At 52.7% G+C, this 16,272-nt stretch overlaps 1 protein-coding gene across 1 annotated transcript; it reads left to right on the forward strand.

Moving 5' to 3' along the window:
- Positions 1-7,223: 7,223 nt before the first annotated feature.
- Positions 7,224-8,256, forward strand: LOC100899198 (MAGE-like protein 2). Its single transcript, XM_003747243.2, has one exon. The coding sequence runs from the start codon at positions 7,361-7,363 to the stop codon at positions 7,982-7,984; it is 624 nt and encodes a 207-aa protein (XP_003747291.1). The 5' UTR covers positions 7,224-7,360; the 3' UTR covers positions 7,985-8,256.
- The last annotated feature ends 8,016 nt before the right edge of the window (positions 8,257-16,272 follow it).

Raw genomic sequence — 16,272 nt, forward strand, 5'->3', positions numbered from 1 at the left:
TTCCTTTTCTTCTACGAGCAAGAAGAAATCTCTACTCGATAAATTTTTCAGGGATGGTTAGTTTTAGGCATCGTTCAGTCCGTCTCGCGGTTCTGGTTGTTTTTAACGTACTTTTTTTTAATGTTTCTCAATCTATCGTTGGCACCCCGAAGTCTTCAGCGCCTGACTCGCCGGCTCGAATGATTTTCTTTCCTTTTCCTCGGCTATTCCTCCTGATCGAGAGGCCCCGAGGTGCTGCTCGTCGAAAAACAAATCACTCTCTACTCTCCTTGCGGACACCTCGCACCAGGTAGGTAAGCAAGAAGCTAGCCAAGCACTGATTCAGCGGAGTCTTCTCAGAGAAGTATCTTCTTCTTTTTCTGCATCGACTTTTGACGCTGAGCAGAAGAAGAAGTAGCAGCAGCAGCAAACAACCGGGCGGGCAGGCAGACGACCAAGCAGGCGTTTCTGTGAGGCCCTTCTGCCGCCAACACCGCCGCCGCTGCCGCCGGTGGTGCCGAGGCTTCTGCCTCCGGGATCCCCAGCCAACATCCCCTATCCACTTGATGTCGTCAGTAGATATATTGACTTTGTCTTCTTTCTCGCCAGCTTTCTATTCGCTCTTCTTCTCATTGAGTACGATCAACGCCTCACGGCTGAGAGGCCGACGACGACGACGACGAGGAGGGGGTTGTGCTAGATTGGCTGCCTGACTGCTCCAACTAAGCGGTGGTAACTGGCCGACTGGCGCTCTCGCTCACTCACTCACAAGATCGGCATACGAACTACTTCGGCTGGTCATGGAGTCGACCACAACGACAACGAACATACACTTGGCCCCCCTTACGCACACCCCATTGGGTGTGACAGCTCTCTGAGTAGAAAATTTTCACGCTGCGGAAACAAGTCGTCGCGTCTTCAAGCAAGCCGGACTGGTACGTTCCCTAGTACGAAGTTATCGGATTTGTCCGCTGGCGAATGCGTCACGGAACCAGTGGATAGCGATTTGCGCCTGTCGTGCTGTCGACGAGGAGCGCTCTCACTCGGGTGCACGCTTGGCAAGAATCGTCGTCTGACTGAGCGAAGAAATCTCGTCGTGAATGTCGCCATTGGGATCGAAATTTTATGAACCCCAGACGAACGAACCCGCCATCGAAAGAGAACACGCTCACGCACACTCGCTCACTCTCGTGTTTAGTGTTTAGCATTTGTGAAGAAATGCAGAACCGCGACCGAGACGACGCCCTTCACGAAATGTGAGCTGCGTCCGTGTTGCGACGTCTGTCTATACTGCTTGCTGTCGCCGTACCGCCAGCGATCCGGTGACAACCGACCGATGGGACGGTATTCCATAATCATTCATGCGACCACATTGCCGTGTTCTCATTTTTGTTGCTCAATTGTTCCAACGACGCCATCGTCGAAGAAGCTGGAACGGCTACTTATCAGATTTTGAGCTACATCTTGGAATCGCCGTGAGCGGCCGATCTGTCGGAACCGGAGCACCGGCTCAGACATTCGCAATCGACTTGACCGGTACTTCACGCGGATAGCGTACGTATCGGCGTACGTATCGTGACAGCGGTTAATCCAAGCCCCTGTGTCTGTTCACTTCTCAGCTGCTTGCCCTAGACGGGTCGCATCGGAGCATTCCACGATCGGATAGTTCTCACATTTCTCCGCGGCGGGGGTTTCAAGCCACCTGTGAAAGTGTTCCAGCGCTCGTCGAGACGCACTCGGAGGAGACGAATTCATTCCAGCGATCAGTTCCTTCAACACATGACCGCATGTTTCTGAGTATTCCGCGTTCCAGTTCTATGCAGGATCCGTTCCCATCCCAAGCACTCTGATTGATCATCGATTTCCAGAGCCAAGCAAGCAATTCTTTTTCAGACTATAAGCGTTCATGAGGGAAACAAACACCGGAATCACGCTTCCCAATTTTTTAAACGCCGACTATTGCGCTTACTCGACTTCAAAATCGCCGGCGACCTTGTTCCTTTTACAGATCGTTACGCAAGCGTCGGTCGGCTAGACCGGAACGATATCCGAACCGAATAACATTCGATGGCTCTGGAAAGTATATCGTACTACATCACTGCGTGACATAAGAGACTCTTCGAGCGATCGCTGTGTCATTCAAAAAAACTCCTCTTACCCGGAGCTCCCAGAAGCCTACGGTCCGTGATTGACCTTGCTAGTGTCAAGTCCCCGAAGGGGAATCCAAGTGTTTTCCTGAAGTCGTGATTGAGGTTGTGGAATAATCCCCGCGGAACATCTAGTGGCTCAGCCCGATGCGATCGAAGGGTTACTTGGGCCGTATCGATCAGTGTTCATTCAGTTCACGAGGGCCTCGTCGGGACGAGCATCGTCCGTCATTGGCCGGACGAGGCGTATATTGGCATACTGCAAGCACATTACCGATGCCCCCCGTCGATTAAGAGCGGCCACTTTAGAGAACCGTGAAAAGAATTACGTCACAAGTTAAAAAAAACGTTGCTCCGTCCACCACGGATCGAATGAGCGGGTAGACGAGCTAACGAACCCACAAGATTCATTTCTCGAGTGTTTTCCCAAAATAGATCGAAACCCGAACAGCGAACCAGATAGCACCGACCGAGCGACCGATTGAAAAACGTCTGACCGTCGCAGCGCAGACAGACAGATCGACACGATTGACGATGAAAGAATAGCATTTGTGTGTAAACTTTGTCACGGCGGTCAGTGTCTGCCGCGGCGGCGCTCATGAGGATGACGCCGACGTGAATGGCCTTGATGAGATGATGACCCGGGAGGTAAGATCATCACGTCGACAACAGTAGTAGCCCTAGATGTTCTCGTCGGAGAAGTAGCGATAACGACGGGATAGATAATAATCGACGGGCGAAATGGAAATACAGCTGCTGCAGAAGCTGCAACCGAAGGCAAGCTTTAATCCGGAGGAGCGGTCGACGTCTCTTCATTCCGTGGGCCCTGTTGGTAAACTACTACGCAACCACATTCGACTTGATGGACGGTGCTAGCGACCGAGCGAGTCACACCGCAAGGAGGCGAGCAAGCGGAAGTTCAAAATGTCGGAGTTGCTTGCGCGCGGGACAGATTATATCTTGTTTGCGTCGGCGTTCAGTTCGTGACATTCCGTTGGGCGCGTTCTCCGTTATTTTGCACTTCTGTCGACTCGTATCCGGCACGAGCGCGTTTTCCAATGTCCGCGATTCGGGTGGGAGGTGAGCCGACGGGAGGTTTGAGAGGATGAGAGTGGCTTGCGATTCTCCAATGCGAGAATCGAAGATCAGCTTGATGAGTTCAAACATCATCGATTAGACATCGGTCGAGTCGCCGTTAAGTTCCTCGGTGAGGTCGGGAGGTCGTGCAGACAGTCAGCCGGTCCCTCGCTAGATCATCCTTTAAGTCGATGGCGGTCGCGGCCACGGCAATTTCAGGATTCCAACACTTCCACCGCTCGCGGCGTGTGCCAAGTGATTGTCGCCAGACGTCTTGGAGACAAAGACTGATGGCAACACGACGACTAACTTGTCTAGCTCATTCTCCTACATTCATTCGCGTCATCACACTTGCGAGTTCGCCTAATTACTTCCTGATCATTTCGCGTATCAAGCAACCAAAACACCAGTTTCTCAGGACTACTCAGACTGGCAAGCGACCCGATGTGGTACGACTGCGTTTGCTTGGATGACCAATCGCCTGACTCCAAGCTCGGCCGCCGCTGCCGTCTCTACGGACGGGCCAGCGAGTCGCTCTGCCGCTTGGTTAATTCACCGGGGTCTATCGTACTCAGGCTACGAGTTAGGACAAGACGTCCGCATGCATGCACCCACTCAGCCAGTCAGTCAGCCAAGCGCGGGTTAGCTCGGTGGCTGAACTTCTCTTAGGTGCTGCTTTCTGATCCGGGTAACGAGTTCTTATGATGGTGGCCTCCTCTTATTTAATATATGTAGATGCAATTTGCGAGCACAACCCTTCTTCTCTCGTCAAGATCATGATGATAGAAGCAACGAGGAGCCCGTCTGTAGTGGAGAAGGAGGAGGAGCAACGGCCACCGACACAGAGATCCCTAAGCAGAGTATCGAGAAGTGGGCAATGAGTTTATCCGTGCAGCGGCGGAGCCTTCTCTGCGGAGCCCCGTCATCTCCTCCAGAGCTCAGCACGTATGTTCCCGTAGCTCGAATTCCGACTCAGAGAGCGCACTCCTTAATCATTTGAGTCCGACGCGAGCCGACTCACAGGAGACAAACTCGAAAATGAATCACCCGACACCTGGCCGTACATTACGATTGGAGACGCTATACAGTCGCCGGGCCTGGAGCCATTCATTAGTGAGCTCCCGTGCTGATAACGTTTCGCTCAGAAATACTGACCAGATGCACTCTGAACTCATCAGAATCATTCTATCTCGAATACCAGGAGAATTTCGATCTGAACATTACAAGTCTGCATGGAATTTGGTAATCTCGCGCTGACGTAATCGCGTTGTAAAACCGATTTTCGGACACAGCCTGTCGATACAGTCTTTAACGGAGCCGATGCGCCTCACTGGAAGCATGATAGAGGTAGATTCTCAGCCTGCTCTGCTTTGTTTGGCTCGGCCGTATTGCACCGATCGAAATGTCCGATATCCGTTCTAATACTACATGACTCGATTCCCTAAAAGACAATCCGCTGTTGTGAGTGGTGGATTTTCCCATGATATCTAGACGCGAATTCAGGCTGCCGGAGCTGCTCCATCAGTCGCGTTCCGTCTATCAGGAGCTCCTCATGAAATCATTGCTATGTACCTGCATCCATCTCACGGCGTCCGTCTACCGATTCCAATGATCTGACAACACTAACCAGCAATAATCGAACATGTCGTTAAGCGGCCAGTTGTTGTTGACCACTCACTGTGGGCATTGTCATCTGGGAAATGCTCCTTGATGAGCGAGTTGGTCATCTCTTGTTGCTCCGCGAATTCCGGATCGACATTGCTGTCGCTGTCGCCATCACTGTCTATCTGTCTGACTGACCGCCAGTCGTTCGGTCCTCCCGTCCGCCCGTGCGCTGGTTGGTCGGTGGACTCTTCAAACGTCCGTCAGTCAGTCGGGGCATGCCGTTGTCAAACACGAGTAGAGCGTTTTGTCTATTTGTGTGTCCACCCTGGATTTATCTTTCGGCTCAGAGTAAGGCCGCACGGAAGTCGACAGTTTGCCGACTGACCGGTTAGCAGTCTGGCAAGGATCCCAAGCCATTTTGATTAGTGCTTATCAAGAAGACGTAGACGGTCAACGACATTTCCGGCCAGGCCCTGGACATTCGTCGCCTGGGACGCGGGATCCGAAACTGATCGACAGTGTTGTCGCTCGCTGACCGCACTCGTGAACAACACAGACGGCTCATCGAAGAACGTCGACGGCGGCAGCGGCAAACGGATAAACGATCGGACAAACGAATGGACGGAGTCGAATGGACAGGATTCTCATAAATCACACCGAATCCTACTGGCATGAATTTCCATATTCCGACTCATTTATTTTCTCTCAAATAACTTTCTTGTGAGCTACCTATTTTTCTCTAGTGCCGAAGAGGCGACCGCACGATGGACCTATACACGCAGTGTAGACAGATAAAGAAGCCATGGAAGCAAAACCAAGAAATTGCGAAGCTGTCGAGATTCGGTACCTTCTTGAGCAGTTTCCACCGGAGCGAGCGAAAGATTTCTCTCAAAAATCTACCAGACTACCGAATCACGAATAGCTCCACATAGACCAATATCAATAGTCAGACCCTGTTGCGCACAAGACCGTGGAATGAGTCATTAAAGAGGAGGGACGAAGAGTAACTATCGTGGGCCTTATGGCTGATGCCGATGATTCCACGAGGAATTTTCGTCATTCTCAACCCCCGAGGCAAATCCGGATCGATCTGGGAAATCCGAAGGAATTTCTGGAATGGGGTACCATGCTCCCCATCTCCCAACTCTGGCGAAAAAACTATGGATTTCCCTCCGACTGCCGAATCCGAAAATCGGCGGGAAGACTGTATTTAAGTTCGAGCGAGTCGACGATGCCTGTGGGGCTGATCCGAGAGACCCTTTTCATCCCGACATGTATTCGACGTCTCCAATGACGTCGCCCATTTAGAGTCCCGCTGCACTCCGCGAGTCTCTGATCTCAAGAGCCAGCAATTCGCTGCGGTCTTCGTCGAGTGCTCCTCTCGGAAGCGCGCCTTCGATAACCGCCCATGACCGTTGAAAAAAGTTCACGTCATCGGCAGGACCGCTCCCCGTAACGGGAAAATACTGTTAGCAAGCGTTCAACAAATCATTCTACGGAAGATTTCTGAGCGAATGAAACTTCCATCAGTGATGGCAACGAGTCGGAAACATCATACCGGACGTTGGAAACAGGCATTTCCCGTAAGACACTAATGATCACATCAGTGACGACGAAACAGGTGCAACGTTTTCTTCACGCCGAATGCTGCACTGACTCAACCGGCGCTCGTCGAAGATCCTCGATCCCAAACCGGACTACATCGAAGTTCATGGAATGCGTTACGTCCTCCTACCTGAATGAACGAAATCATCTAAGGCACGTTCATGAGTCAGAGAGCGAATCGGCAGTCGACAGTCGATGTTACCGATGTCAAAATCTAATCCGCATGAGCATCATTTGCAACCGCGAGGACGCAAGCGGACGCATCTTCCGTAGCTCAAGAATGATTCAAAAGGGACTTTCCATACTACGGCGCGGCGTCAAAATTGATAGAATGCGTAGCAAGTAATCGCGAACGTCAACTGTCGACCGTACGCACGCGTAACGCAGGGCTTCATCGCCCGAAGCCCAATTACTGGGGCAAGTGTCCATCGGTAGCCAGCGAGCGGTAGCGACGAACCTTCTAGTCGATGTCTTCGACGGACACCCGATTTCAAAGTTGTATGTTTTGTTTACCAGCGCTTCTGCAACGGCGCCCAAACGGCACCGGAGCAGCTACTTTCGCTTGTTGCTCTATAGAAGCACCGGCAAACGCGGCGGCGGCGGCGACGGCGACTTGTGCTGCTGCAGAAGCGGCGGGAGCAGCAGTAGTAGTGCGGTGCCAGGGAAGGGCCGGTCGGTCGGTCGGTCCGGCGGGCGGCCGGCTTGCGGGCTGTGTCGCGGATAGCAATTATATAACGGCACTTCTTTTCTCCCTTTCGCTGCTCGGCTTGCTCGCTATATAAGCCCCGGCGCAAGCCCCGAGCAGCATTCGATCGTTGCTGCTGTATTGTCCGCTATTCGCCTCGGAAACAGGCAGGCGGGAGCGAGCGCCGTAATCATTTATCTGGACTCGAGCTGACTGCACCGGAGCAGTAGAAGGAAGCAGAAGCGCAAGCATCGGCCAAAGCATGTTACGCTTTGTGAGTGTGTTGGGCGCGATAGCCCTGTGCTCTATTGGATACGTTGAGGCTGGTGGTCACGGATGGCATCACCACCACCACGGTTGGTACGAGCCAAAGTTGACCGTCGTTGTGAAGAAGGTGCACAAGCCATACCCCGTGCCGCACCCCGTGCCCGTACCCCACATCATTCACGTGCCCAAGAAGGTGCCCGTGTATAAGTCCGTGCCTGTGCCCAAACCAGTGCCTGTTCCACACATCGTGCATCAGTACTATCCCGTTCACAAAGTTGTGCACATCCCCAAGGAAGTTCCGGTGCCCGTGAAGGTGCCCGTCAAGAAGCCCTACCCCGTTCCTCACATTGTGAAGATCCCCAAGCCCTACATTGTGCACGTACCGAAGCCCTACATCGTGCATAAGCCAGTGCCCGTTCCCGTCGAAGTCAAGGTACCCAGACCCTACCCCGTCCACATTCACAAGCACGTCCCCGTGCCAGTCACCAAGCACATCCCTGTCGAGGTGCCCGTCGTTAAGGAGCATCCCGTTGTTATCAAGAAACCCGTCCCTATCGTCCTGGAATCCAAGGGATGGCACAAGAAGGCTTCGGCTGCCGCCTCCGCCGCAAAGGCTTGAAGATAAGGAAGTGTCAGAGTTTTAACTTCGCGTTGTCGTATTCCACGTCGTCCACCTATCAGCTGGTCCGCTTCGTGTACGCTTGCGCTGAGCGCGTCTTCTGTAGATACTTCCAAAGAAGCCGCCCGTCTATCTGGGCGGCGTGTAAATAGACTAACTGATCACGATGATGATGGTGATGATGAATATAGTCCCGTCTTTGTATATACAGTGCAATGTGTTGTCGCCGATATCGACAATAAATGTGTGCATAGCAAAAAAAATAACAATAAGTTGAATCCCTGAACTTCTGAAAATCGCCATCTCAGCCAAGCGTCGCTCAGTGATGTCGGAGCATCTCTCCAGCGCACGAGCTTGTTTCAGGTCTTTCGTAAGGAACTCCCTCAGCAGCAGGATTAGCGAAATCAGGTGGATGTATAAAGAAAATCCGAAGCAACTACAGGGTGAGCCGGAGCAATGGAATTCAAGTATCAGGTGTGAATTCTAGCCCCGTGCTGATAACTCCGTAATGCATTCACTTTGCTCCAGATTCGCTCAGATATTAACTACTTCCACGTTTCCCTTCTCGTTTTTATCTTTATATATATATATATATATCTGAATATATGGACCGGCGCGGCTTTCATTCCGAATTGGCCCGTTGCGTTCACACACACACACACGCTGAAACACTCACTCACTCACTCATAGACAACGGAACACAGCGCCGCTAGACCGAATCTACTCCCATCTCAATATGAAGCGCGGAGCGGAATGATTTTTCTTGCTCTGTCCATCACGTCTCCAAACGGATGCAGCGTACGTCTCCGGAAAGCCTATGTTGTGAGGAAAGAGGAGCAAGCATAATTGGAAAACAAACTCACCAGATTTGTTTTCGATGTGGGCGTTGCCAGAAATGCCCATGTGAGCAGGCGGAGGTTGCGAAAAACTCTCGGGAGGATACATGGAAAGATATCCCGCCAGTGGGGAACCCCCAGCGGGGCCGGAAGCGATGACGCCCATTTTTCCCTGCAATTCGAATCGCAAACGTTAGAAAAAAGAGCCGCGGTGTGGTGAGCCTTGCATATTGCTCACGGGTTCCGCCAGGATTTCATTTTTTGGAGGAGTCTCTCCTAGAAATCGACTCAGCTGGAAGTCTGATTGAGAGTCTTTCTCTCCATAGGCACCGGAGACTGGATCGTGTCGATGCAGAGATAAGCTAATACGTTTAGAGTCGCTATTCGTCGACGACGGGCCGCGGGGAATCCTATCTCTAACTACTAATAAGGAGCCTTCACGGAATAACGAAGAGGGACCACGAGCAAGACGGGCAGAGAGGGGCAGGTGGACTCTGAGAGACGAGCCGCAGGGGCTTAGAGGGAGAGCGGGAGAAGCAGAACCGGACAGTGTGCATATGAAGCTCATCCGTCCCGAGATGGAGTCCGAAGTGGTCGAATTCGTTCGTGCTGCTGCTACTTCAAAGAATTTTCAACGACGTTCTCATTTTCTCCCGGGGTTCCGGCGTCACCCGACTGACCGTCCCGGTGCATATATGTACATCTTCGACGAGCCATAAATTCTCGTTCGCGTCGGATCTGGAGCGAGCTCAGCGATACCATCGGAATCAATCTATGAACTCGTGGATATGTACGACCTGGACTCCAAGTATGTCCAGCCATGTTTCCTGACACTCTTGCCCCATCCCGGGGTCTGATCGGCTATTGGGGCCGTTCGACTCCTAAGGTTCCCCCTATAGCTTATTCATCACTGTTGCCATAATCCGGCTTTTCTGTCATTGGTCGCTCGCGATGGCTCTCCGAGCATCTTTTCATATTTGCGAGGCGCATAATACCGCTCGGAAGGGAATGGTTCACACCTCCGCTCATAATGAGCTCCGAGAGCTACCTGTCAGAGCTATTTGTCGCCGCTCCGGCAGCGCCACGCGCAGCTGCCACTCAAGCATCGGTGTCCATGGTTGCTAGGAAGAGCCAGCGAGCGACCGACGATGACGGGTGGACGGGACACCGACAACCTTGGTGGATGGCTGGATGGATGGATGGATGGATGGACGGATGAATGAATGGATGGATTGGTGGCGCGGCGAGAATTCCCCGGCTCCCACTTCTCCCCGTTGCCAAGCCCCATCAGCCAGCCAGCAGCTAGTGAGCCATGTACACCCCCGTATTCTCTTAGGAAGAGTCAGTCAGGTAGAAACAATGGTAACCATTGCACAATCCAATCCATGGTCGTCCAGCAGATGGGTCGCATTACTCGAGAATGCGAGCGAGCGAGAGGAAGAAAGCATGAGGTGAGCGTTCTCCACAGGAGTCTCCCTCCGCTGCCGAAGTTGCTTGGCCTGGAGGCTAGCTGCTGCGTCGCTCTGATAGGCAGGATCGCAACAGGATCTCGATGAACGAGATCGAGTTCTCCCCGCGCTCGAGTCTCTAATGCAAATATCATTTTAAATTCACTAATAAGAATTGTGTACACAACGAAACAGACAACCCACCATCAGCACCACCGCCACCCCTACCGTTCCTATCGGCGGCGGCCCCTGTGCAAGCAACGACAGCAAAGCTTGCTCCCCCGGATCTCGTTCACTCTCCTCATTTCGTGTTTGCGATTCGTCCGCCGAGGTTTGTCGGTAATGCCCCTAATGGGCTGAGCCGGAAGAAACAGGAAGCTGCGGATCGATTCAAACTTCAGTCTCGCTCCCAACACCTCTCGAATGAGGAGAATTCATAATGTCGTAGTCGAGAATTCCATACAGGCACTCTAGTCCTCGAAAGCCTCGGGAATTTCTCGTTCGGAGAGCGGAAAATCCTCATCGGTACGCGACATCGAATTTCTCAAGGGAATGATCCGTGTGAAAGAGCTTGACCCATCAACGAACTCTCCCGGGAAATTGTACACTTCGCGAACTCGAACGAACGTTCGGATCAACAGTGTTGTCGCGGCCCGATTCCGTTTGGTAATGTTAGCACGTCGTCGTCGATCCGAAATTCGGAGCCGGAGCAGTTCCGCCGCGCACACCCACAGCGACGGTGAGACCGTCCGCGGCTCGATGGAACGCTCCTTCGTTTTCGAGATGCTCAATTTTTTCCTTTCGATCCACTCGACTTTTCTGAGAGTTTGCCCCGAGGACCAGAGCTGACATGAGACGCCAAGAGGATGAGAGCATGCTGCAGTTACGGAGCCAGTTGTCAACTGAAGTGGAGGGAACCTCTCGAAGAAAAAAATGATAAGCTCAAACATTTTGAGTTTAGAGACGAAGTCGATTGCGGCGCTCATCTGTCGGAGCGAGGGAGCGAGGGAGCGAGCGAACGATAGCGGAGCCGCCGGCGTAGTTTTAATTCCAATCGTATTCAGCCAACAACTGCAGATTCAGTGCTTCGGAGCACTTGACGGCAGAGTGACTAGGAACCCCGTTCCGCAGTGTCTCAACGCTTCTGATTATTATTAGCGAGCTCATTGACTTCCTCTGCTGCTATCGCTCGGCTGCCAGCATGACCGCGCCGAGCTGATCGAATTTAGACTGCTCGGACCGTGTACCTACGGACCGCATCTCGGTACGAGAATTGAAATGGTTCTCATGGAGTTTGTATCACCATTTTTCTCCCCAACATCGAAATCATGTCGGAGGTGTATAGACAGCGAACTTCTGGGATGAGTTTTCGCTTTCGACCGTAATAGCGATGACATCTCGGCATGAGGGTAACACTCGCTGCTCGAGGTGTAATATTTTGCGTTAGGGCCAGGGGTTCTGTTTCTACCTCGGTCCAATCAGCTTAGCAAGTTTGGCCGAGGTGTTTATTTTGACAGGCTTCGTGAGGAACCAAACCAATCCTCTGCAGCCGTCGCCGCCGGACGCATGAACGGACGGCGGCCGCTTGCCCGCTCGCTCGTTCGCCTATCTTCGGCAGGGGGCCTCCAGGGGTCCGAAGAATTCCTTCGAGGCCGATGAGGTGAGAAGCTTGTAATTGGACGCGGCCAATGTTTGACCAATTTACGCCTTGCTGAAAGATTGAAAGCTGGACATTCTTTTCCCCCTTGCTTCCGAGGCGGGAGAATGCACACGAGAAGTTTGTCGCATCGTCTAGTTTCGTCTGTGCGTTTCCATCGGTCTTCGAGTTTCTCGGAAAAGACGATGTTTTCAACGGCCGAAACGGGATTTCTGCTGGCGGGCGTTCACACGGACGAGCAGGCGAGTTAGCAGGCCGTCGTCCAGGCAATAGCACCCATTGCCGCAGTGGGGGCGCTATCACAGCACGCTCAGAGGAATTCTTTCTGTTTCTTGTCCGCTCATCGTCTGTGGCGTCGTCATCATCATCATCCTCGTTCATGATGCTGTCGGTGATACGATCGTGAGGACGTTAATAGGCGAAAATATAAGTCGCTCGCTTCAGCACCCCAACGAGAATGGAGCGGACAACAACTTGCTACGCGCTTCGATCATAGCGGCTGTCGGCGGTACAAACTCTTCGCATCGTGCGGATCTCGCGCGAATCTCTGATTTGATCCGAATGAGACGTAGATCGATCAGGAGAGCTGAAATCTCAAGTGCGAGCTCGAATGGAAATACAGGCCTAGATGGAGCCGATCCGGAATTTCCGAACACATTGAAGAACGGAATTCGATCAGATTTTGTGGAACTTTGCTCCGAATACTCGCGAAGACCATACTCATCAATGGGCGTTCGACTCGCACGTAAAAGCTAGCGTGTAGGGTTTGTATTGCCGAAAAGGGGAGGCTAGGTACTCGAGCAAGACACTCTGCAGGGAAAGCGATGACTTAAACCCCTTGAAGACTGCAATAAGCTCCGTGTCTGGTTGCGACGAACAGCGAACTGTATCGATCAGTTTCGAGTACTGCGCCGTCGGCATGGCTCCTCGAGTGTTCATCGATTTGTCCTGCTCCCCTAGAACCCCGGTGCCGAGTGAAAAACATTCGGTCATGGTTTCTGATTATCTGATTATAGAATGCACATTATTCTCATTATTAGCGAGAAGGCTTCTGCAAGAAACTCTCAACAAATCATCCTTTCTTCCTCGTATCCCGGGGCCGATTCCGATAAATGGTACCGGACGGAAACGTTCACGTCTGATTAAGCTCGAATTCTGACCATCGGGATCATTTGTCCAATGATGGTACAACAGGCAAACAGGATTCGCTTCGCATGAAATGAATGTAGCTCATCCCGCGCTGGTCGTGTCTATTTATCCGAAGGCGCCGACGGTCGCACCCTCCTTTTAGAACAAATCCATTCGCTCGCTCGCCGGTTTCACAGTTGCTTCTTCTCAGCAATTAGACACGTTCGCACCCGGCACGTCTTCTACACATACAGCGGAACGACAACAGCAGACTCACGGAGGAGCTCGTTTTCTATCTCAGAAGCTGAATTGAAATCCCCGTCCACAGGGAAAATAATCGAGGCTCGAAACCCCAGAAGAGCGCGAGACAACGGAGAGCATCATGAATCGAATGAGTTTTCGTTGATCGGAGTGGGTTACAAACCGAGCCGTCTCCAGTTCAGCAAACGTCTACTCTCGGTTCTCGCGAAGATTTCACGCTTCCATTCTCGACAATGGTCACGCGGGCCGGACAACACGCCAAGGCTCCCTTTGTAGAATGGGACCCCATACTCGTTTCCTGTGCTAGCGAGTGATGCAAAAGCGATGCATCGTTTGCGCTGCTGTTGCAATTCGCTTATCTCGTCGTTACTCCGCACGAGTACGCGACCAGATCCACATGGCGGAGGCTATCTCGACAAATAGATGTACCACTCGTGGAGCAGAAGCAAAAAAACACGACGGAACAACGAGCGAGCAGTACGACTAACAGCTAAAGTAGGGATAATCCTTCCATCGCCAGCGTGCCAGCCTGCCTGCCCGCCCGCTTCCCTGACTGAGTAACTCGACACCGAACAAGGAACGAGCCAATACGAATCGCAATTACCATCATCGCTGTTTCATAGCCTCAGTTCCTCTTCTAGTGAGAGTCTGAATGCGAGTGGTCGAACGAATCATCTGGAGCCGTGTTCAACAGCAGCGCCGTCGTATTCATCACACATCGGGTCGTGACGTAAGGTTCTCGATGCTTAAATTTTGCGGAAGACGTAAGCAGCTCCTCGAAAACCATATAAACATTAAAATCACCGACAACAAAACCCGGAGGCTTTGTCCGGGACACGACCGAACCCTTGACCGATCCCGTCGGAAAAACCTCGAGAGCGATTGCAATACATGAAGGTGTTTCAAAACAATTACGAGCGGTCTGAACTTTCAAAAACACATCCTGTCCCGGGAAGATTGACCGACCACCGACTCACAGATGGACATCAGCTCCGCATCGCGATCCGCTGCGGCATGGACGAGAGAAATCTCCGACGCTGGATGATTAGCAACTTCTTCGGCTTTCTCTAGACTTCCGTCGTCAACTTGGCAAGCAAGGAAGGGGTCTCACGGTTCTTCAGTTCAGCGCACACGGATTGGCTAAGCAACATCGAGCGCCACTGCACGCACACTTGACGGCGGCCGGCGTTGGTGGAAGCAGCGAAGTAGGTATGTATATGGAATAATTGATCGAGCCGCTGTCGACAGAACAGAGATTGGGAGACGATCTCGGTCTCTGCCTGGTCTTCGATGACGGCGGCCGCCCGATCGTCCCGAGCCGATAGCTGCCGCTGTTGGCATGGCTGGTGTTCTCGCGCCCAAAACCCATCTAGGCCGCAAGCGAGAATTTGAAACACGGTGTTCTTCTAGTTGAGTGATTCGAAAGCTCGGGACGGATTCGAGTGGGGCTCCATTCTCGGCCCGAGGATCTGTACGAGTGCATTCAGCTGGAAGACCCCTCAGCGGCCACACAGCCACACACAGTCGTCGTCGTCGCACTCTCGCTCGCTCCCCTACACGGGGACATTACGATTGTGTGTTGAGTGAGTTCACCATGCTAGAGTTGCGACTGAGCGCTTTTTAAAAATCTATAGATTAACCAAGACAGATGGCATTACAGCACAAGGCCGGTCGGCTCCGGAGCCTCCGATCGCGAGTAGCAAACGAATCGAACGAGAATCCGAAACGAAAATCTTCCGCGTTTTCCAAGGCAGCCGTGAGCGACGACTTCGGGCGACACCCGGACGCGCGGGAGCGCCAGCCGCTCCTCCTCGAAAGAAGGCGACTCGTCTCATCTCGAGAGTTACTCTAATCGCAGGAGGAAAACTCTCAGACGCGGGTTGGACTCGGATCTCCCCTGATGGCTACGATGTACGATGAAGGGTAAACCGTGAAGCTATTGAGTGAAGACTATTTCGGTGTCGCTCTTACCCTCTCTAAATTTAGGCATAAGATGTATGTTTCGCCGAGCTATTCGCTGTTTCCCGCCTGCTCTTCGGCCTGGTGCTCGTCTCAACAAGCCTCTGATTGAGGAGGAGGCTGGACAGGTCTCGCTGCATTCAGCAGGGCCGCAAGAAGGCTATGCTCGAGCCGTGACGGCGGCAGCAGCGGCGGCGGCTTCGCTCGGCTCTCCAGCTCCTCCACCTAAGCAAGTGTAACAGCCCGAGCTCAGGAGAGGCGGTCCCGTATTGGTCCAGGCCGCTCGGCCAATGCGGTGCCAGGAGTGGAAGCAGGCGGAGACTATCGATCAGGAGTACGGCATACTCCTCTGTAAATTGCTCCTCCTCGCTAATATGGTGTCTTCCGAACGACGTTCTCGTGTCAACAAGACTACGCTTCACGGTCTGCATGTCTCTTCCCACACATGCTCACCTGGTCATGGACGTCAATTTCTCGTTTTGGCAGTATCCTGAGCTCAGTCAGCTGATTCTCGGAGAAGGGATGGATCAGGACCGGACTCAGCCTAAGGAAGGAGATCATTCCGATCCCTCCGGAAGGGTACAGGTCCTGGACGTGGCTCCACGTTGGATCCCATTGGAGCTCCCGTGCGCACTTGTGAACACCTCTCTCGTAACGAGGGCAAGTGGCGGGGAGTTCGTGCCAATTTTCCAAGATACCCTGACCAATAGTGAGCTGTCAGCTAGGCGGATGGGCAGCGGCTCATATCATATGGACGGCGCGGGAGATGATGGTGTTTCTGTGAGCGCTCATAGCTAACCAGTCGAATCGAGTTCAAAGGTAGTCTCGTCACGTCGCCACGGACAGAGTGGAAAGCATGGTTAAGGAGGCTTCAGCCAACGGGCTCTCGATCAGTCATTCGTTCGTTCGCTCACTTCTCGCAGTCAAACACGCTGAAAGAAGAGGCTTCTCGTCGACAACCATAAGAACGCATGGGGCATCCGACGAACGCAGCAGCCA

The sequence above is a fragment of the Galendromus occidentalis genome, unplaced genomic scaffold (genome assembly GCF_000255335.2).
Source record: "Galendromus occidentalis unplaced genomic scaffold, Mocc_1.1 scf7180000077515, whole genome shotgun sequence".
Lineage (NCBI taxonomy): Eukaryota > Metazoa > Arthropoda > Arachnida > Mesostigmata > Phytoseiidae > Galendromus > Galendromus occidentalis.